This window comes from Vulpes lagopus, chromosome 6 (genome assembly GCF_018345385.1).
Source record: "Vulpes lagopus strain Blue_001 chromosome 6, ASM1834538v1, whole genome shotgun sequence".
In the NCBI taxonomy this organism is placed as follows: domain Eukaryota; kingdom Metazoa; phylum Chordata; class Mammalia; order Carnivora; family Canidae; genus Vulpes; species Vulpes lagopus.
Window position 1 is genome coordinate 19,819,064 of NC_054829.1, and position 22,599 is coordinate 19,841,662.

The 22,599-nt window shown below is 41.5% G+C and overlaps 1 protein-coding gene across 8 annotated transcripts in view; it reads left to right on the forward strand.

The window, feature by feature from the left end:
* Positions 1 to 22,599, forward strand: part of STON2 (stonin 2) — a 144,251-nt gene that overhangs the window by 110,008 nt on the left and 11,644 nt on the right. For all 8 annotated transcript variants that reach the window (XM_041758817.1, XM_041758825.1, XM_041758819.1 and 5 more), the window contains one exon: positions 18,350 to 20,188. In XM_041758817.1, coding sequence (XP_041614751.1) covers positions 18,350 to 20,188 — 1,839 coding nt within the window. The remainder of the gene's footprint in view (positions 1 to 18,349; positions 20,189 to 22,599) is intronic.

Below are 22,599 nucleotides of genomic sequence, written 5' to 3' on the forward strand. Positions count from 1 at the left end.
CTTTCTGATCACAGATTCCTGATATAGGGAATGTTTTCTGCTTTTTCTTAATACTTAATGTGGCTACTAACGAATACCAGTTATTTCCTTTGCCTTATATTGATTATTAAAATTAAAATGTTGCTACGAAGTAAAGAACAAACCTCAAAATGAATAAATGCCCTCTTTCTCTTCTTTTATGAGTACTAATGAAAGTAATTTAAAGTGGATAGCATGCCATATTTTACAAGTGGCATTCACATGTCTCATCTGGTTGTCACAACCATGTTGTGGTGGGTAGACCAGATTGTTTTTATTATCCTTTTTTTTTTTTTTTTAAGATTCTGTTTATTTGAGTGAGAGAGAGTACAAGAGATCATAGAGGGAGAGGGAGAAGCAGACTTGTTGCTGAGCAAGGAGCCTGGTGTGGGGCTCAATTCCAGGACCCTGAGATCATTACCTGAGTCAAAGGCAGATGATTAACCTACTGAGCCACCCAGGTGCCCCTTATTATCCTTTTTGAAAGTGAAGAAACTGAGACTTGGAAATTGAGTAACTTGGTCAAGATTAGGTAGTTTTATAGAAATTAGCTGCAGTCAGTGCTGGAGTACATCAGGGTGGTCAAGCTGAGGGTCGTAAGTTCCAACTTCCTGGGTTCAAATTCTGGCCCACCCAACCTCCATGCTTCAGTGTCCCCAAGGGAGGACCTACCTTATTTCAGTGTTCCAGGGTCAAATCAAGAGTTTCAGTATAGTTCTAGCAGAGTACCTGGCATACGGTACATGATTGGTGAGCGTTAGCCAAGCCACTGCTGTTGTCTTGAACATGGAGATGGGGGTAGGTTATTATCCCTCTCTCCTTCCAGCTCCCTCGCCTGCCCTAAAACCTCAAGTCTACTCCTCAAGTCACCAGAGAACTCCAGACACACTCCAGAAGTCACTGAGGGCTGTGTGGGTTTAGGCAGTCTAATCCCAAATTAAATCCTTTGAAGAAAAACAACACCATAAAGATCTCTTTCCTTGGCTCAGTTTTGCCCTGATTCTAAAGATGTTTGTGCTTCTCTCCACTGACACATGCCTTGCCCCTTCTTAATCTTAACTGGAAATCTTAAGGTTTTAGATTAAGATTAATTTAGGTCCTCCTAAGTTTTTTTGGGACTATTTATTCTTTATTTGCTAACAACCTTTATCAAATGCTGACTAGTATTTTTGCCCCAGCCTGCTCTTGAAGATAGGATAGAAATCCCTGTGCTGTGCAGTGCATGCTCTTGGAAAGTCTTTGAGGAAGCAAACCTGTTTTATATTGTGCAAACTGCTCTATAATATAACTCAGGTTCATGCTTTGAAGTGGGCATATGATTCTACCTTTATGTCCTTCGCTTGACTTACCCCACTTATACAAAGGAGTGGCAACAAATAGCCACACATACCAACTGGCTGTGTGTCCAGCTGCAGAGGAGATTCAGTCTGACCTTAGGAAATGCCCACAGTGTAGGAAACAAAGGTTACTATTTTTAAAGAGTGGAAGGCAGCATGTTTGTCAACATTTCAGCATGTCACAGGCAGGCAAGCTTCAGAATTGAAAATAGAAATCCTGATCCCATTACCTCATCTCTGTCTACTGAAGTCCCTGACTTTAAATGTCAGTGGGATCACATTTACTTTATGAAACAAATTATCAGCATTGATCATTCTTTATCCACTATCACAGTTTATTACTTTTCACATATCCTGCACGTCCCCACCGAGGCAACCAGACATCGCATATATGTACTGGAATTAATACAAACTGCCCTCCAGACTCTCTTAGCATACGCAGTGCTTATACCAACAGGTTGGTCAGATACTGCCAACAACTCCTGGCACTTACTGTCTTCCACACTGTCTGTTTAAATATTGTCCCATGAAAACTCTCATCTATAAATATTAAGCAAAAGAAAATAAAAGTTCTAAAAACTATATATGCAAAATTATCCCTACTTGGTAGATAGGTGTGTATTCATGAATGCATACATGCACACAGTGAGACAGCCTGAAGGAAACACTATCATAGTGACATCAGTAATCTCAGGTGGCAGCAAGATTCAGGTGTTTTTATTTCATCTTAAGCAGGCTCCATGCCCAGCACGGAACCTGACTCAGGGCTCGATCTCACAACCCTGGATCATGACCTGAGTTGAAATCAAGAGTCAGACACTTAACCAACTGAGCCACCGAGGCATCTCAGCTTTTAATTTTATGTGTTTCTGCACCATCCAAATTTTCTAAAATATAACTTGTTCCTTAAAGCTATTTAAAAAGTTCATCTTTAGGGCAGGCCAAGTGGCGCAGCAGTTTAGTGCCGCCTGCAGCCCGGGGCGTGATCCTGGAGACCTTGGATCGAGTCCCACATCAGGCTCTCTGCATGGAGCCTGCTTCTCCCTCTGCCTGTGTCTCTGCCTCTCTCTCCCTCTCTCTCTCTCTCTCTCTCTCTCTCTCTCTCTCATCTCTATGAATAAATAAAGTCTCTTAAAAAAAAAAAAGTTCAACTTTAGGGCACCTAGGTGGCTTGGTTGGTTGGTTGACTGCCTTCAGCTCAGGTTGTGATCCTGGAGTCCTGGGATTGAGCCCCACACTGGGCTCCCTGCTGAGCAGGAAGTCTGTTTCTTCTTCTCCCTTTGCCTCTCCTCCTGGCTTATGCTCACTCTCTCTCAAATAAAGAAATAAAATCTTTATAAAAAACAAAGTTCATCTTTATATTACAGAAGCAAATTGTTACTTATTTTAGAACTTGGTGCCTGGAACAATTATAAAAAGCAGTGTGCTTTGGGGCAGGCCCAGGTGGCTCAGCGGTTTAGCACCACCTTCGTCCCAGGGCCTGATTCTGGGGACCTGGGATCAAGTCCCTTGTCGGGTGCCCTGCATGGGGCCTGCTTTTCCCTCTGCCTGTGTCTCTGCCTCTCTCCCTCTCTCATGAATAAATAAAATATTAAAAAAAAAAGGCAGTGTGCTTTAAAATGAATTCACATGTGAGTGCATTAGATTTACTAGGCCTTAAATCCCGAGTTATCCCCAGCTGAGGCAAAGGACACTCAACCCTGGTCCCTATGGACAGTTGGGAAACATGTCAATTAAGCAGCAGCTGTCAGCTCAGGATACAGAAAGGTATGAGTGTGCTCTTGGCTTTCCACTTTCCCCTAGTCTCTGCTTACTTGATTTTATTTACTCTCTCAGAAATACTAATGGTCTCTGGGAGACTTCTGAAGAGGCTATGACCTCTTTGATCTGATCTGTAACTGGGCCTCTCAACACACAGGTTTTGGTTTAATATATCTGTAAATAAATCTTTATTCCAAGACTGCTTTTTGTATTTCTGTCTGTCTGTCTCTCTCTCTCTCCCAAATGCAATAACTGCCTAGCTAGGACCTACTCAAACAGCATGAGAAATTGTAGGATTTATTGGAACCTAGAACTACCTTAATATCTGGATAGTAATTATAGACCTTACCAAACAACAGTTAAGCACTTTCGAATGTTTAGAAACATATTCATATGTGTTATTTCATATTTGCTCCAAAACTAGAACAGAGATTATGGTTGTCCCATGCTACAGGTGGGGAAATGGCACAGAGAGACCTGCCCAAGAGCAAAGCAAGTTTGTGGCAGAGCCAGAACTAGAAATAAAACCTTTTGTTTCAGGGTGCCTGGGTGGCTCAGTTGGTTAAGCCTCTGCCTTTAGCTCAGGTCATGACCCCAGGGCCTGGGAATCGAGCCCCATATTGGGCTCCCTGCTCTGCAGAGAGCCTGCTCCTCCCTCTCTCACTCCCACTGCTTGTATTCTCTCACTCACTCTCTCTGTCAAATAAGTAAATAAAATCTTTTAAAAAAAAAGGGGGGGGGTAAATATTACTGTTATCTCCATTTTACAGTTGAAGAAACTACAGCCCTATTACATTTAAGTAGGTTGCCCAAGGTCACAGTGTTAATAGATGGAGTAGCCAGGATATGAACCAGCCTAGAACCACAGTCCATTGACCACTTGGCAGTGCGGTTAGAGCCTCTCCACTTCCCACCTGTTTATGCCTAGGGTCACCAAGACTAGAGATGACAGTTCATCAGAGAAGAGTCTTAAAATTCCTCCCCTCCAGCCTTACCAGAGTTTGAAATATGTGCCTTGTATTATTTAAGCAATAAGAATATTATTGTTTCCTTGTGAAAAGAATGAGGAAGAGTAGAGAAGAGCACCAAAATAGTTTGGCTCAAAAGCCAGACAAGTGTGGAAGGTTCTAGAAATTTATATCTGCCCACAGTTCCTACAAAGATCTTGTCATCTGTCTCCTGCCTGGCTACTAAATAATTTGGATTGCAAGCAACAGAAGCCAACTTTACTAGCTTTAAGCAAAAGGAATTTATTCTAAGGATACAGTAGTTTACAGAATCAGAAGAAAAGCTGAAGGGCCACCGGGTTGATTCAGCAGTTTAGCAGGGCCTTCAGCCCAGGGTGTGATCCTGGAGACCCAGGATCAAGTCCCACGTTAGGTTCCCTGCATGGAGCCTGCTTTTCCCTCTACCTGTGTCTCTGCCTCTCTTTTTGTCTCTGTGTGTCTCATGAATAAATAAATAAATAAATATTTTAAAAAAAGAAGAAGAAGAAAAGCTGAAAGTTCGAGCTTCAGGAAGTGGGTATATCAGTTTTTTCTGTTACATAAAAACCACACTGAAAATTAGTACCCTCCCTCAACCTCCAACAATGGTTTATTTAGCTCCAGTTTCTGCATTATGCACAATCTAGGCAAGCTGAGCAGTTCCCAGTGAGTGCTGGACTAAGCTGATGGCCACAGGGGCTCACTCATGGGCCTGCAGTCAGTTGCCTGGTTGGCTACAATACCTTGCTTCTCTTCCACACGCTTATTTATTCCCCTGCAGGCTTACTTTATCATGGTCTTGGGGTTCTAAGTACAGCAAAGGAGGGGAGGCCCCAGCATACAAGCTGCATACAAGCTGCAAAAACCTTTCAAGTTTTTGCTTGTGATGTATTTGATCCTGACTAAAATAAATCACATGCTCCAGCTCAGAGTCCATGTGGGAAGGGACTGCCCAAGAGTATGGAGAGAGAGGAAGGGAGAATCGGAGGCCATTTTTGCTTTCTCCCACAGATTGGGGGCGGGGGGAACCTTGGCAACATTAAGCCTCAAGTCAGCAAGAATGTGCAGGCTCTTCAGAGTGCCTCTACCTGAATACCTCAGCTCCCACTATTTGCCTGTGCTTGAGTCAGTTTACCCAAGATATCCAACAAGTATCTGACTCTGCTTGGGTCCCATGCATCAGGGGTGAGGCACCTTGACTGATGAAGACATGAATGAGGGGCAAAAGGTTCGGTTGTGAAGTGGTTGCCCGACGTTGTAAGGGAGGGATGCAGGATAGGCAGTACATTGTTTCTTCCATCTGTACTGTTTGCTCTATTGACTTTGTCCTTCTGCTCTGAATTATGTGGGTTGAGTTTTCCTCCAAAATTTTATTGAAAGCTGAAGTAATAGTCTCAACCTATTACTTGAAAAATAGATTTAAAAAAAATAGATTTAAAACATGTAATTTAAAGATACTTGCTGAGGGGTACCTGGGTCCGCAGTTGGTTTAAGCATCCAACTCTTGGTTTCAGCTCAGGTCCTGATCTCAGGGTCTGGACATCAAGCCCCATGTTGGGCTCCACTCTCAGCATAGAGTCTGCTTGAGCTTCTTCTCCATCTCCCACTCATGATCTCTTTCTCTAAAATAAATAAATCTTTAAAAAATAAACAGACACTTGCTGAGCTAGTGATGACCCTGACATGAGGCGGAATCTCACAGGCTCACAGACATCCCCTCTTCGGTCATTTCTACATATTCACTGGCCACCAAGCAAATAGGGAAATGAGAAGACTGATTGCCTTAAACTGAGGTCACACAGTTCTTGGCCCTGGCAGCAACTCTGACAGTTATTTATTTAGGTTAATTTCATAATTTCTGCAAAATTGGAAGAATGGTCTTAAAACTTTCTAGAAATTAAGGAGGAGTGGTAATGAAGTCATATTTAGCTAGGTTCTAGGCAATGGGGAAAGCCTCAGATAGGTCATTAGCATGACCACAGGGGAGCTGGGGCATTTCAGATTGAATTATTGCCCAAGTAACAGGAGAGTTTAAGGGAATAATAGATTTCTTCTTCTTTTTTTTTTTTTAAGATTTTATTTAGTTGAGAGAGAGAGTGAGCATTACGAGAGCAGCAGAGGGAGAGAGAGAAGTAGACTCCTGGCTGAGCAGAGAGCCTGACATGGGCCTTGATCCCAGGACCCTGAGATCATGACCTGAGCTGAAGGCAGATGCTTAACCAACTGAGCCACCCAGGCACCCCAGATTTCTTCTTATTTGGAAAATACTTCTCCCTTTGGACTGACAACAAGACCATTTTTTCTGGTTATAATAGCCCATTTTTACAAAAGAGAGGAAGAGGTGATATCTTTTTGTATATGTGAAGTTATGATGTTTGAAACATGCCTAATGTACTTTTCTCCAAATGTTTAGTCATGTTTCTCCAAAGATTTGATCATAAGCCTCTAATATTTGTGTGTGTATATAATATATGAATTTATAAATTATGAACATACTAGGTGTTTTAGTGTTTTATAACATATAAACAAAAATTAGAAATGTTTAAAGGATGGGTTAAGAAGTGAACAAAATTAGAAGTTCTGATATTTTTCTTCCCACACCCCAGTGGATCATTCTGTGAAGCCCCTTGGGTGCATTCCCCCACTTTGAGGACTACTTGTCTGGAATACAAAAACATCTTAGACCTACCCAGCAATTACATAGGCAATTCTTAGTATCAGAGGGATAACAGAGAATTAGATGTTCTGTCTTGACCAGAGTGTGCTCAAGACTTAACACTTTCCTTATGTGATAGACTAGTGCTGCTTTGTTGTAGTCACAATGACCGTGAATGCGGACCCTCATATCTCTTATAATCCCCAAGCCTTTGGGGATTTATCTATGCAATAATTATGGAAAGATTTGGATTCATGGAATCATAACCTGAGACATTCCTCCTTCCTTCTCCATCCCTCTTTCCCTTCCTTCATTTTCCTTCCTGTTTTCCTTCTTCAATCTCCATCACATTAATAATACAACTTCAAAGGCATTCTCTCTCTCCCCTTTCTTCCCTCTTTTTTGCTTCCTTGAGAATTCTGAAATAACATTTACACATTTTTATTGTGATAGGTAACATTTATTGAGTTGTGGGCCAGTTAAACTCAGTATCCATTAATGATCTTATTTACCCTCACAACCCTATGAAATGGGTCCTGTTATTTATTTGCCGTGAGAGTTGAGAAATCCTGAAGTTTAGAGAGGGTGAAGTAAGGTGCCCAAGATCTCATCGTTTTCTGATGGCAGAGCCAGGTTGATCTGACTCCACAGCCTACAGTGGCACAAAACAGGGAGTAGAGACCAGCACGAAGCCAGGAATTCAATCCATTGTTAGTACAAACCACTTTTAAACTAGCCTTTCCCTTATTAGCCTTGTGTCCACCCAGGAGACACTGGTGTACATATACCAGACAGTGTGGATGCTTGTAGCAAGTTAGAAAAAGTACCAAGTGTGTGAACCATCTGCAAATAGCATTTCACTGTTTGCCTGCAAATGATCTACCTCATGAGGGCTTCTGAAAAATTTGAGATGTTCAGAAATACAAATAGATCTCTACCTGCAAGGATAAATCTATTGTGCTAGAAATTAGTTGCTCTCCTATTTTTCTAAGAAATTATCTTGATGTGTTTACAATTCATAAATTTCATCTACTATCAATCAGTCTCCTGGGGCACCTTGGTGCCTCAGTCAGTTAAGTATCTGATGCTGAATTTCAGCTCAGGTCACAATCTCAGGGTCCAGAGATCTCAGGGTCCAGAGATGGAGCCTTATATTGGGCTCCACAGTGAACATGGAGCCTGCTTAAGATTCTCTACTCCTTCCCCTACCCCTCTCCCCACCCTGCAGGTATATTTTTCTACACACTCTCTCTCTCTCTCTCTCAAAAAAAATATAGAATGTCTCCTTTGATCTTGGTAACTAAACGGGAGCTAGATAAGTACTGAAATGAAATCAAATTACCAACTCCAAATTCAATTGAAAAGAAGCAGCTCACTGCATACAGGAGCTGTTGGTTATTTTGTTATTGTCATTGCTGGAAAGTCCATATAAAAAATAATAAGCTTTGGGCAATATAGGTGAAAGGGAATCATCGATAAAGATCTTTTCAGCTAGTGGAAATTGCCCTTAACCTTTCTATGGATGATCTTAGACCAGCTGATGTTACCCCTGCTACCAGTAGACCTTTTGAATTTCCCCCTGGAAGCTATAGTATAGCCTACTAAAGTTAACACATGGAAGACAGGCTTGTTACGGACTCAGCCAGAATGCCCACTCTTCTCTTCATCCCCAACACACATGTACCCAAGCATAATGTAATACTGTATGAGAGTCCCCAGCTCCCTGCTGAACTTACAGAGTCAGCCTTGGAGAAACAGTTCCTGTCACTAAGGCTCAAATGGGTTGTTGCTGGGGTGTCTCCTCAATGTGGTAGCCAGAAGAATATAGTGAGTAAGGATATGGGGCCACACATGGGTGAGATTTGCACTGTGGCAGAGGGACAGGCAGTCCTGATGAGTCACCTCTCCTGGCCACAGTAAGGGCATGGTCACTGTCCCAGTGTCCTGCAGGCATTCCTTGTCTTGGTCCCCACTTCTGGTACTTCCTGGATATAAAAACTGCTCAACTTACAGGATGAACCTTTTCCCTTGCCCCTCCCATGCCTTCTCCCTTACAGTAACTTCTGGATCCTTACCTTCTCTTTTAAGCTTCTGAGCCAAAAGAACCTTTTCCACCTCTCGTCACACCAGAGATGAGTTGTTATTTTTTAAATTTCTGTTTGAGTATAATTGACACACAATGTTACGTTAGTTTCAGGTGATTCAACTTCTTTGTACCTTATGCTGTGCTTACCACAAGTGTAGCTCCCATCTCTCACTATACACGCTACTACAATACCTTTAACTATATATTCCCTATGCTGTGTTTTTTATTCTTTTATCAAAAAGATTTTATTTATTTATTTGAGAGAGAGCAAGGGAGCACAAGCAGGGAGAGAGGCAGAGGGAGAACAAGCAGCAGGCTGCCCACTTAACAGAGAGCCTGACACGGGGCTCGATCCCATGACCCCAGGATCATGACCTGAGCTGAAGGCAAATGCCCAACTGACTGAGCCACCCAGGCGCCCCTGGGCTTTTTATTCTTGTGACTTGCTCATTTCATAAGTGAAAGCCCGTGTGTCTCACTCCCCTTCATTCATTTTGTCCACCTCCTCCTTTCCCTCTAGCAACTATCAGTTTGTTCTCTGTATTTACAGACCTGATTGTTTTTGTTTCTTCATTTGTTTTTTAGATTCCACATATGAGCAAAATCATATGGTATTTGTCTTTCTCAACCTACTTATTTTACTTACCATAATACTTTCTAGGTCCATCCATGGTTTTGTTTTTGTTTTTGTTTTTTAGATTTTATTTATTTATTCATGAGACACACACACACAGAGAGAGAGAGAGAGAGAGAGAGAGAGAGAGAGAGGGGCAGAGACACAGAGGGAGAAGCAGGCTCCGTGCAGGGAGCCTGATGTGGGACTTGATCTCGGGTCTCCAGGATCACGCCCTGGACTGAAGGCGGCGCTAAAGCGCTGAGCCACCCAGGCTGCCCTAGGTCCATCCATGTTATTGCAAATGATACAACCTCATCTTTCTTATGGCTGTGTAATTATTTCTGTGTGTGTGTGTGTGTGTGTGTGTGTTCTATCTATAGACACTTAGGTTGCTTCCATATCTTAGTTAATGTATATAATATTACAATAAGCATAGAGGTGTGTGTATCTTTTCAAATTAGTGTTTTCACTTTCTTTGGGTAAATACCTAGTAGTGGAATTAATGAGTCATATGGTATTTTTATTTTTAATTTTTTGAGGAGCCACCTTACTATTTGCTACAGTAGCTATCCCAGTTTATATTCCCAGCAGCAGTGCATGACGGTTGCTTTTTCTCCACATCCTTGTCAACACTTATTTCTTGTCTTTTTTATTTTAGCCATTCTGACTGGTGTAAGGTGATAAATATCTCATTGTGGTGTTGATTTGCATTTTCCGGATGATCAGTGATGCTGAAGATCTTTTCACATGTCTGTGGGCCATTTGTTTTGTTTTGTTTTGTTTTAATATTTTATTTACTTGTGAGAGAAAGAAAAATATTTTATTTACTTGTGAGAGAAAGAAAGAGCATGAGCAGAGAGATGCACAAAGGAAGAGCGAGAATCTCAAGCAGACTCCTGCTGAGTGGGGCACCCAACATAGGGCTCTGTACCAGGACTCTGAGGTTAGGAGCCAAAGTCAGATGATTAACCAGCTGAGCTACCCAGGCATCCCTGGGTAGCCATTTGTATGTCTTCTTGGGAAAATGTCTATTTAGGGCACCATAGAAGAATTTTTTGGTCCATTAAACAGAGCTTCATTAAACATCCAAAAAGGCTTAGACCCTAGAAAGTCCTCTTTGTTCACCCCTCTTTGGTGCATTCAAATAGTCAAGGATGGGAGAGAAATACAGGGTTGTTTTTTTGTTTTGTTTTGTTTTTGCTATGACAATAACAAATAAATAGAACACAGGTTCTCAGAGGCCTTATTAATAGTTAAGTCTTTGATACACTCTAATGTATAAAATGTTAAGAGATTAATTTGTAAAGTAGAATGTTGATTTTTCAATTTGTTATAGATACTGGAATCTGTCCCTGCTCCCCGCCTATGACCTCTGCTGGGGAACTGGAGTTAAGTTTCCTCAGACAACTGCAAGGTGTTCCAGTAAGATCTCTGCCCTAGTGGGAGTTGAAGAATAGTCTTCATCTAAGACAACATGAGAAGCTGGTATCAGAAAGGCATATTAAGCCAGTGAACCAGTAAGCCAGTTAAGTGGAGGTTTAGTTGTTAGAGGAAGAAGCCAAAAGCAGGGATCCAAAGGTGGAGTACTAGCAAAGTGGGCAGGGGTAAAACAGAAGCAAGAGTTTAGAACCAGAGAGAACAGATTCATCAGGAACACTACAAGTTCCTGGGACGGTCATCAAACTTAGTCTGATGCTTCTTTACTGTGAAGAAAAGAGATGAAGTGTGTGGGGTCAGTTCATCTTGATAAACAGGGGGGAGTTGGGAGGTAGAAACTAGAATGTAGTGTCCAATGTCCTGCTAGGGATTCTGTCAAAGAGTAGTTAAGAGGTAGTTCAATGAATCGGCTTCTTTACTTTGAGGATATCTCTGACCAGCATGAAATCATCCAGTCTCCTGGAGAATGCTAAGGACAGATGAATAGACTCAAACCCTCTGCTCTCTTTATCAGTGTATTGTGACGACTAAGCAGGTCTCAGCTTCTTTTATCCCAGTTAGAAGTTCCGTTGATAAGGTTCAGAGGACTATTTTCTCACCCTTACACATTCACACATCAGGGGATGACATCACCTGACCTTATGCCTCAAGGCTTCTTTGTATAAATGGATGTAAATCCTTGTTAACTTCTTTTCCCCAACCGAACAATGCTCCTAAAAACCTTGGGTCAAGGTAACTCTTGCCAATCTCAAAGGCAGTGGAAAAAATTAACTGGATTTTAGCTTAACAAACAGGCATTAAGCAAATACCAGAGTTAGTGAACATAAAAAGTAGGACTTTTTTTTTTTAGATTTTTTATTTTATTTTATTTATTTATGCATGAGAGACACATACAGAGAGAGAGAGAGAGAGAGAGAGAGAGAGAGAGAGAGGCAGAGACACAGGCAGAGGGAGAAGCAGGCTCCATGCAGGGAGCCCGATGTGGGACTCGATCCCAGGACTCCGGGATCATGCCCTGGGCCAAAGACAGGCGCTAAACCGCTGAGCCACCCAGGCGTCCCTGTGTTCCTCTTTTCAACTTTACAGAACAATCCACAAATATGTAAGGGCCTGCCGTGCATCTGAGGCTGGTTACAGTTTTAAGTATATGCTCTTATATAACAGTGATTGTTGTCTCATCTTGAGAAAACTACAAAAATCTCAGAATATGTGTTGTTGCCACTGCAAATAAATTCCAATGGATAGCTCTCAGTAAGTTTTTTGCATTTGTCATTGAATGAACAAATTAGGTCACCAAATGGGGAAAGAAGATGACAAGAGTATCTCTGTTTTCAAACTTATTCTTCCTCCACAGTTCTGACTATTTCTTCATTTGGTGACTTTGACTACCCTCGTAATCATTTAATTTAATCCTTGGAGAACTTAAAGTCGACTGTGGTCTGACATTGAAAGAATCCACCATTTCTTTTTTCGTTTGTATCCGTAAAGACATTAGGAAGCTCTGAAGTACTAAGCAGTTCTGTGGTGTCAAATGAGAGCCTGATTTTTATACATGGCTTTTGTTTGGCAGCAGCCCAACTCATAATAAAAGTAATTTGGAGGTAGCAAGTGGAAGAGATAGTAATTAAAATTATGCTGGATTTTTGGCTTTGGTTTTATCTTAATAAGTCAATGAAATGGAATTCTGGATGATAGTTAATTTTGTTCTAAAGATAATTAGTTTTAGCCTGTTTCTTACTGGAGAAATTTGCCGGCTCCCCACTCCCCCCAATCCCCAGCCCTTCATTGTTTCTGGTATCAGCTACATCAGTCATAAGTGTCATGGGAAAGATCTAACTACTGCTTTATCAATATGGATTACAGCTAAACTGTTTTCTTTCTCCAAGGTTAATTAATCAGAGTGCTAAAGATGTGTTTTGACCTTGTATTATTTATTTTGTAAGCAAACAGCATTATCATAATACAGATTTAATATTTTTAAATCACCTCTTACCCCATAGGAGACCTCTGTTTTCACATCAAAATATTATGAAATATTCTATATTCTATTCCAAAGCTTTTAAATACATGTATATTCTATATCATGAAAATGTATCATTCTGGTAGTAGTAATAGCAGCTGACATCTAATGAACATTTATTACCTGCCAGGCACAATTCTAACATCTGTGTTTTCCCAACAACCCTGTCAGGTAGGATTTAATATTTTCTTTTCTATTAAGATTTTATTTATGCATTTAACAGAGAGAGAGAGTGAGCACAAGCAGGAGGAACAGCAGGCAGAGGGAGAGGGAGAGGGAGAAGCAGGCTCCCGCCCAGCAGGGAGCCTGATGTGGGGCTCTATTCCAGGACCCTGGGATCATGACCTGAGCCAAAGGCAGATGCTTAACTGACTGAGCCACCCAGGCGCCCCAGGATTTAATACTTCCTTAATGTCATATATGGGAAAACTGAGTTGCAGAGAAAATAAACAGCTTGCCCAAAGTCACCTAGCTAATAAGCTGCAGGTACAGGATTGAAACCAAGGCCGTCTGATTCCAGATTGTAGGTTTTTGCTACTATTCACTCAATAATATATATCATGACCAGCTTCTATGTGAATAACATGCATCAATTGCATTGTGATAGCTTCATGGGATTCCATTTTAGAGGTCTGATACTTGATATAACCAATCTTTCTTATCAGGCATTTGTTTCCAATTTTTCTATGATACAAACATTACTGTGGTAAACATACCGCTATATCCTCTTTGCATGCCTGTCTTCTTCTTTCCTCAGAATACACTCCTGTGAATAGAATTTTTGGATCATATTTTTTGAGACTGTCGTACAATTTTTCAGATTGCCCTTCAGAAAGATTTTTTGAACACTTCCATCAGAGTGCAGATTCCCTTGTGTCACAAATAATGATTCTTATTCTTTCTAAAGTTTTGTCTCTCTGATACGGAGATAATTGTACTTATTGTTTATAAGGTTAAACTTTTTTTTCCCAAATAGTTATTACACATTATTTCTTCATTAGCAAATTATCTGCTCCTTACCCTATTTTATTTTATTTAATTTTTTGGTGAGGCTATATCATTTTTCTTTTCAAGAATTTTTTTTTTTTTAACTTGAAAGACAGTAGAGCAAGAGCAGGGAGGATTGGAGAAGGGCAGAGGCAGAGGGAGAAGCCGACTCCTCACTGAGCAGAGAGCTTGCTGTGGGATTCCATCTCAGGACTCTGGGATCATGACCTGAGACACCCAGGTGCCCCGGTTGTATCATTTTTATTAAGAATACACTGTATATTACATAAAAGATACCAAGTTTTTGTCATATATGATACAAATATTTTCCCCCAGAAATTTTACATACAGATTTGTTGTTTTTTATATGTGAAAGTCTCGAATAATATAAGATAGAGGTTTTAATAAAAAGAGGCTCAGGGGGGGATCCCTGGGTGGCTCAGCAGTTTGGCGCCTGCCTTCGGCCCAGGGCATGATCCTGGAGACCCGGGATCGAGTCCCATGTCGGGCTTCCTGCATGGAGCCTGCTTCTGCCTCTGCCTGTGTCTCTGCCTCTCTCTCTCTTTCTCTCTTTCTGTGTCTCTCATTAATAAATAAATAAAATCTTAAAAAAAAAAAAGAGAGAGAGACTCAGAAAATATATGACCTAATCTTTGCAAAAACAACTGAAGATGTCTTTCAGTCAATGATAAATGATGCAAAGTTAAGAACTTACAAGTAGGGAAGTCAGTGTTAATAAAGGATTATTTTTAAAAGTTGTGTTTGGCAGTCCTTGGGTTCACCCCAAGAAATGCTTTATTTTCATGAGAACCAGAGACCACTTTGATTTTCTTCTGTAAAAGCATCTTTATTAAGACATTTTTTCCTTATAAATGATTTGGTGGGGAGAAAAAAAAAATCTCATTTCCAGAAATTTGGCCTATGTCCCACTACTGCCCCAAATGATGTATTTTTAAAACGGATTGTAATCATGGGAGATGAAACTGCCAACAGAGAGAATATTTTGTAACAAAGTCTTTTGATACTTTTTAATGGCTGTCAAAGATAATGTAGAATCTCTAGAAATTAATTTAATTACAAAATTTCCCTCCAGATTTAAAGAAACTTCATTTAAATTGTATTCTAAGTCTGATGCTTCAAAGCTCTCTAGGACTTGGTGTGATTTTAAATAACTTCATTTAAAAAGGAATTTATTGTAAAAAAAATTTGTTCAGTGGAGACAAAAAGCCCCCCCCCCCCCTTTCTGTTTTAGCTTCATCAAGGAAAATGAAGAATGCTATTTTGGGAACAAGATTCCCAACAGAAGGGAATCCTTTGGCAGCAAGAATAAACCGCTTTGGCAGAAACCACCCTCCAAATAAAAGGACTTTGGCTTGTTCAAACTAGGGAGTGGTGATGAGCCCCAAGGCAAAAAGGATATCCCTGGTACGGGGGCTTGGTCAGTACCAGTCTGTTTGGGTGGGAACACTACCCTTACAAAAGCTCCTTAGAGCAGCTTCATAAGAAATTGATGAGTTTTGAGATGCATTCCTTTTCAAGTTGTCTGGAGAGGATCAGTTACTGTGCCAAGGAAGTGATTATATTTTACTTAGGGCCACATTGTTCCCTTTAGCCTTTGATACAATAATAGTAATAGTAGTGATAATGATAATGATAATAAATAAAATAAAATATAAATCCTACAAACCTGGGTTGTTTACTGACCGTCCCTTTTCCCTTCATTTTCCAGAAAATCATACATCCACAAAAGTGGATTAATAATGAATTTTTTTTTTTAAGGATTTTATTTATTTACTCATGAGAGAGAGACAGAGACACAGGCAGAGGGAGAAGCAGGCTCCATGCAGGGAGCCCCATGTGGGACTCGATCTCTGGTCTCCAGGATCAAGCCCTCAGCTGAAGGTGGTGCTAAACCGCTAAGCCCCCCCCCCCCCCCCCCCCCCCCGGCTGCCCTTAATGATGAATTTGAAGGAAAGTCTTATCCTTAATTTTAAAATGCTTTGAAGTCCTTTTGTGGTTGCTGTACATACAGAAAACACCTTTTTACTTATATTTGTGGGGTTGATATGGGAGAGCTTGGTTCTTGTCTCACAGAGTTGAAGAATGAATCTCATGGACACAGGAGATTGAAGGGATAGGAGTTTATTAAGTAAAGATATAGAGAAAGCTCTCAGGAGTGAGAGGGGTCCTGACAGAGTTGCCACTGACAGCTTGTAGGGTTGGTCTTTTATTGAGAGTCTAATCAGGGAACCTAAATCCTTTTGACAATATCTATTGACATTACCATTGAGTAAGGACTATTGATAACATCTTTAATGGCTTACTTCTTCTTTGGGATCTGGTTATTCTTTGTTGGTCACAAGTAGCTGTTATAACAAACACCCTCCCCACCCACACCTAGGGTAGGGTGGTCTGGCTTGTTCCTTTATTTCTGGTTTCCTTACACCTCAGCATTTTGGGGATTTTTGTGAGCCAATTTCCATGGCCTCCTACCTAACCCTGCCTAGCCTTGTTTGTCCCTAACTCAGGGTGAGGGTGGATATGTGTGTATGCTTGCTCATATATTTAGCCTACATTTTCAAGGTGACGTTTTCAGTAGAGGGAATTGCTCTTTGTTTGGAAAAATGAATGACAAGCCAACCATCCCATCTACATGCAATTCCACTTAAATTATGTGTGGCATTGCTGAATTGGTTTGGTTGGATATGATATTCATGAAAGTTGAGTGAGGTGATCAGAAAACTCAACTAATTAACCACTGAGCATCCATTTCTTTTTGTTGCAGATTACTGGCAGTAGAAACAATGGGTGGAATGGTGGCCATACGCATTCCTCAGGGACATAGAAAATAGAGCTGCTCCAATGCAAAGTTTCTTTTCTCACTTATTCAATCAATAAACTTTTTACTGAGTATCTACTGTACGCCAGACACAGACTTGTTTTCTGTGCCATTCCTTGTCACACCCACTCTTTGCTAAAGGCTTCACTCTCCCACCCCCTCCCTTTCCACAATCCCAGCAGACACACAAGGTCTTTATGCTAACTGAAAAGTTTGGATCTTCCCCACATGGAAACTCAAGTCCTGTATCTCCTTCTTTGAAGGCCCTGCAAGGGTGGAGTTTTATTTAGAATAACCCTTTTTTATCCCCCATAAAATAAATAAGCCCCAAGATGGAAAAGTATTTTAGAGAAAAAAGAAGAGAGTATATTATGAGTGTTTTCTCAAGTTACTGCATACTTGTAAGCATTTAAATGGCTGGGTATTATCCTATTGTGTTCTTCGGTTTCTTAACATTTACCCAAAACTTGGTACACAACTTGGATTTATTTCCTTTGGGCAAAATTACAAAGTCATTGTTTATGCACATTTGCAAAACCCTTAATACAAATTGCCAAACCACTTAGAGTTAATAATGACTTACAGTCCCATTATCAGTCTATTTACTGTTCATAGCATGGTACCTTTACCCTTACTGAAGACTAAAAACTTTAAAAATCTTCACTGATTTTTAATTTACATTTTCAAAAAAAATTACTAGTGAAGAAAAAAAATAAATAAAAATAAAATAAAATAAAAAAATAAAAATTACTAGTGAGACTGGACTTTTTTTTCATATGCTTATTAGACATTTTTAGTTTCTCTCTCCTTAGCTATCTGTATATGTCCTTTGTCTATATTTATTTCTATTGGAGTTTTTGTAGTCTTCTTATCCACTTGTCTGAATGTATTTCATCTTAAGGGTGTTAACATTTTATCTTTAATATTTATTGATCATATTTGGGCAAAAATCCCTCCAATTACATTATTTGCAATCATATTACCACTTGGAACATATAATTTGTTTTGTTCAATGAGATGAGATCAGCTTTATATAATTTTATGTGGAAGGTGGTTTTCCGTGTCTAAAAATTAAGAATACATACTTTAAGCATGGTAAGGACAACTTCTATCAAAGGGAGAATGTATAAGAGTTAAACTGCAAGGGAGGATCCCTGGGTGGCTCAGCGGTTTAGCACCTGCCATCGGCCCAGGGCATGATCCTGGAGTCCCGGGATTGAGTACCACATCGGGCTCCCTGCATGGGGCCTGCTTCTTCCTCTGCCTGTGTCCCTGCCTGTGTGTGTGTGTGTGTGTGTGTGTGTGTGTGTGTGTGATGAATAAATAAAATCTTAAAAAAAAAAAACTGCAAGGGACCTTGGTCCTATCAGTGCTTCTGTATTGAGAGACCCATTTGCATATTCTTAGTGTATTTATTTGATGTGTGGCCCCTGTGGCATGCTTATTACAAAATTATGAGATTTGAGCCCACACTAGCACTTGACACAGGTAATGAGGTGCTTTAGAATTTCCCAGGTTCCAGATAAAATTCTAGTCATCGTTCAGTTTCCCATACTCCTAAGAGACCCTGAATAGCAGCCCTCATATATTCTCCTTTCTCTTTTAGACAGTTCTTCCTCACTGCAGGACGATGAAGAGGTAGAAATGGAGGCCATCAGCTGGCAGGCCAGTAGTCCAGCCATGAACGGACATTCTGACACTCCAGTGACCTCTGCTCGTTTCCCCAGCTGGGTCACTTTTGATGATAATGAGGTCAGCTGCCCTTTGCCGCCAGTCACGTCTCCCCTGAAGCCAAACCCACCACCTATTGCATCTGTGATCCCAGATGTACCTTATGACTCAACTGGATCATTTAAGAAGAGGGAACGTCCCAAGAGCACGTTGATGAACTTTTCCAAAGTTCAGAAGCTGGACATTTCCTCCTTAAACCATCCACCTTCCATAACCGAAGCTCCACCTTGGAGGGCAACCAATCCTTTCCTGAATGAGACTCTGCAGGATGTCCAGCCCTCCCCTATCAACCCTTTCACTGCTTTCTTTGAGGAGCAGGAGAGGCGCTCCCAAAATAATTCCATTTCCAGTGCCACAGGCAAGAGCCAAAGAGATTCTCTCATTGTCATCTACCAGGATGCCATCAGTTTTGATGACTCAAGCAAAACCCAGTCCCACACTGATGCTGTTGAAAAACTCAAACAACTCCAGATTGATGATCCTGATCGTTTAGGCAGTGCGACACTACCAGATGATGACCCGATAGCCTGGGTTCAGCTAGATGACCACCCACCTTGTTCAGCACTGTCCCAGCCCAGGGATGGGTGGCCAATGATGCTACGGATCCCTGAGAAGAAAAACATCATGTCATCTAGGCACTGGGGACCCATCTACATCAAACTGACAGACAGTGGTTACCTGCAGCTGTATTATGAACAGGGACTAGAGAAACCATTCCGTGAGTTCAAGCTGGAGATCTGCCATGAAATTTCAGAACCCCGCCTCCAAAACTATGACGAGAATGGCAGGATCCACAGCTTGCGAATAGATCGTGTCACCTACAAGGAGAAGAAGAAATACCAGCCCAAACCTGCTGTGGCCCACACAGCAGAGAGGGAACAGGTGATTAAGCTGGGCACCACCAACTATGATGACTTTCTGAGTTTCATCCGCGCCGTTCAGGACCGGCTCATGAATCTGCCAGTGCTGTCCATGGACTTGAGCACAGTGGGCTTGAACTACCTTGAAGAGGAGATTACTGTGGATGTCAAGGATGAATTCTCTGGCATTGTGAGCAAAGTAGACAACCAGATCCTCCAGCATCACGTCTGGACACGGATCCACATTCTGAGTTTCCTGTCTGGGCTCGCAGAGTGCCGCTTGGGCCTCAACGATGTCCTCGTCAAAGGGAACGAGATAGTTTCCCGGCAAGACATCATGCCCACTACCACCACCAAATGGATCAAGCTCCATCAGTGCTGTTTTCATGGGTGTGTGGATGAGGATGTTTTCAACAACTCACGGGTTATCCTGTTCAACCCTTTGGATGCCTGCCGGTTTGAGCTCATGCGATTCAGGACAGTGTTTGCGGAGAAGACCCTGCCTTTCACACTCAGGACGGCAGCAAGCATCAATGGGGCAGAGGTGGAGGTGCAGAGCTGGCTTAGGATGTCAACCGGCTTCTCCTCTAACCGAGACCCTCTCACTCAGGTCCCCTGTGAGAATGTGATGGTTCGTTACCCTGTGCCCAGTGAATGGGTGAAAAACTTCCGCAGGGAAAGTGTCCTGGGGGAAAAGTCTTTAAAAGCCAAAGTGAACCGGGGGGCAAGTTTTGGCTCAACCAGTATATCCGGCTCTGAGCCTGTCATGAGAGTAACTCTGGGAACTGCCAAGTACGAGCATGCCTTCAACTCTATTGTGTGGAGGATAAACCGACTGCCTGACAAAAACTCAGGTAGGTAGAGGTTTCTCTTCTGTGAAAACTGCCACATGGTTACACGAGAGCTGGGGTCAAAGTTCCACATTCTGTTCCTCTCCGAAGTGCTGGTTTTTGCCGTGTGACAGAAATATGGTAATGGAGAATTGGGACCAGAGAAGCAAAAATGTAAGTAACAAACATGAATGACCCAGTTCACCCCCATTTGCTCACTTCCTTATTATCATACTTCTAGAAAACTATGCATTATTCTTCTCTCAGCTGAGCTGCTAAGCAGATTTGCAGGGCATCTCATGAATTTGTATTCTTTTCTGACTCATTTAAGTATTATCTGTGGTGCTGGAAGCTACTTCCAGATCCTAGAAAGCTTCTGGGTTCCAGGGAGGCATCTTTCTCACTCTGCCATGAGTGTAGGTAAAAGGGCCAGTTTATGGTCAGTCATATATACAATACAGCTGAAGAGTCAGACTAATGATTCCACTCCCCCTCTGTGAGACCTGTCAGTCATAACATCCCTGGCTCAGAGTTGGGATTTGAGGATAGGGAAGAAGAGAAATGGCCTCTGATTAGACTGAAGATCCAGCCAGGATCAGAAGGTCCAAAAGGGCTGAAATTCTGTCAGACAAAAAGTAAAGGAAGGTATGTTTCATTTAAACAAAGAAGGAAAGCTTACCAGCCCTAGCTGGCTTGCTCATAGCTATCAGGGATGCTTTTGTGCTTGAGTGAGCCCAGAAGGCAATGACTTTCCTCAGGGGTCCAGTGAATTTAAGGAAATGACAAAACTAAGGAGTAATCCAACCAACACTAATAGCCTTATTTCTTAAAGTCTGAGTGACCCCAATGACACGCAGTCAGCCCATGACCCTGTGATCCTTTAAACCAGTTCTCTTCTTGTTTATAGTAAACTTGCCCATTTGTTAACAAAAGTAGACAAGCAAAAAGGGTCAAGTTTGGAAGAACTTTTGATGGAAATGTCCTTCTCTTATGCAGATATTCTTCTTCCATTCTCACTATAAAAACCTATAAGGGTATGTTTAGAGTCTTCACTTCCTCTTCTGAGTGTGGAGTGGCTATGTAACCATACCCAGAATGTAACATGATGTGATGGCAAGAGGCAGTATGATTTGGTCACCTCCCCAAGCTAGCCCAGGCAGTGAACACACACCGGGGTATTCTGTGTCAGACACTGAGTGTAGCGGTGCAAAATGAAGAGACAATTGGACCTCTGTGTCTGAGGCTGGATTTGCCAAACACCGCCACTCCCACCTCCCATCCCCCACTTCTAAACTGATGGGATTTTTAAAAACAAAGTCTTCCTCTCTGTGCTTGCTTACTCATTTCTCCTGAAATCAGCACTGTATTCTCCTTGTGATAGCGCCGTGATACCTCAGCCACAGGACCCATCTGAATTGACAGGGGAAAGGAGAAGCCCTGAATTCTCTTTTGGCACAGAAGCCCTTGAGAAGAGGAGAGAAGTGGTAGGGGGAAGATTAACCGTCTAACCTGCTAGAGACTTGACATCAGAAAAGACAAGGCCTCAGGTTTATGTTTATTGCAATGTTTGGCTCTTTGGTTTGTTAAGCATGGATTCAGATGACTTCATTATGGAATTGCTGAGTTTTCAAGCTGGAAGGGGCCTTGGGGATACCTCAGTCAAACCTCTTCATTCTATTAGATGAGAAAATTAAGGACCAGGAGCCACATGACTTATCTGAAGTCACAAAGCCACATCCCAGGGAGCTTTTCTCAATATCACAGCCATATCTTAGTAGAGGACACCAAATAGACACAAACATGAAATAATTTCTTCTAAGAGAAGAGAGATTTGCAGTTTTCTCAGTGTATACACATCTATCTCATTTGTTTCAAAGTTCTTTCTTTCAAATATTTAAAAGTACTGTATGAAGGAGTTTTGGTTATAAGCAGCAAAGACAAAAAAAAAAAAGATTGTTGGAGGGTAGCTTGGAGAACTAAAGGAAAGTTTGGAAAGGTTGAACAGGCAGGCTTTGAAAGGGGAGCTTTTGAAAGCAGAACTGTGAGATGTCTCCTCAGGCTGCGGCTGTTGGGATAAATCACCACAAGCCATTTTCTGCCCTTGAGCTACTTGGCTCAAGCTTCAAGGAGAGGATAGAGCATTTTGACTGACATGACTACCAAAATGACACGCAGTGCTGGGGAAGATTATTTCCCAAAGCAAGCAGACAAAAAAATCAGTCAATCAATCAGTCTCAAAAGAAAGGGGGGAATGGGTGCAGGACAAGGGAAAATATAAGTCTTTGGCAAACAGTTGCCTTCATGCTTCCCAGCAGGTTAGTATTCAGTAGGCTCAAGGGCCGAGTAAATGGGACATAGGACAAATTATTTCCTGATTCCTAGAACCTTTATTTGTTAAAAGATTTTTGAAATACAGGACAGCATTAGGATATTTG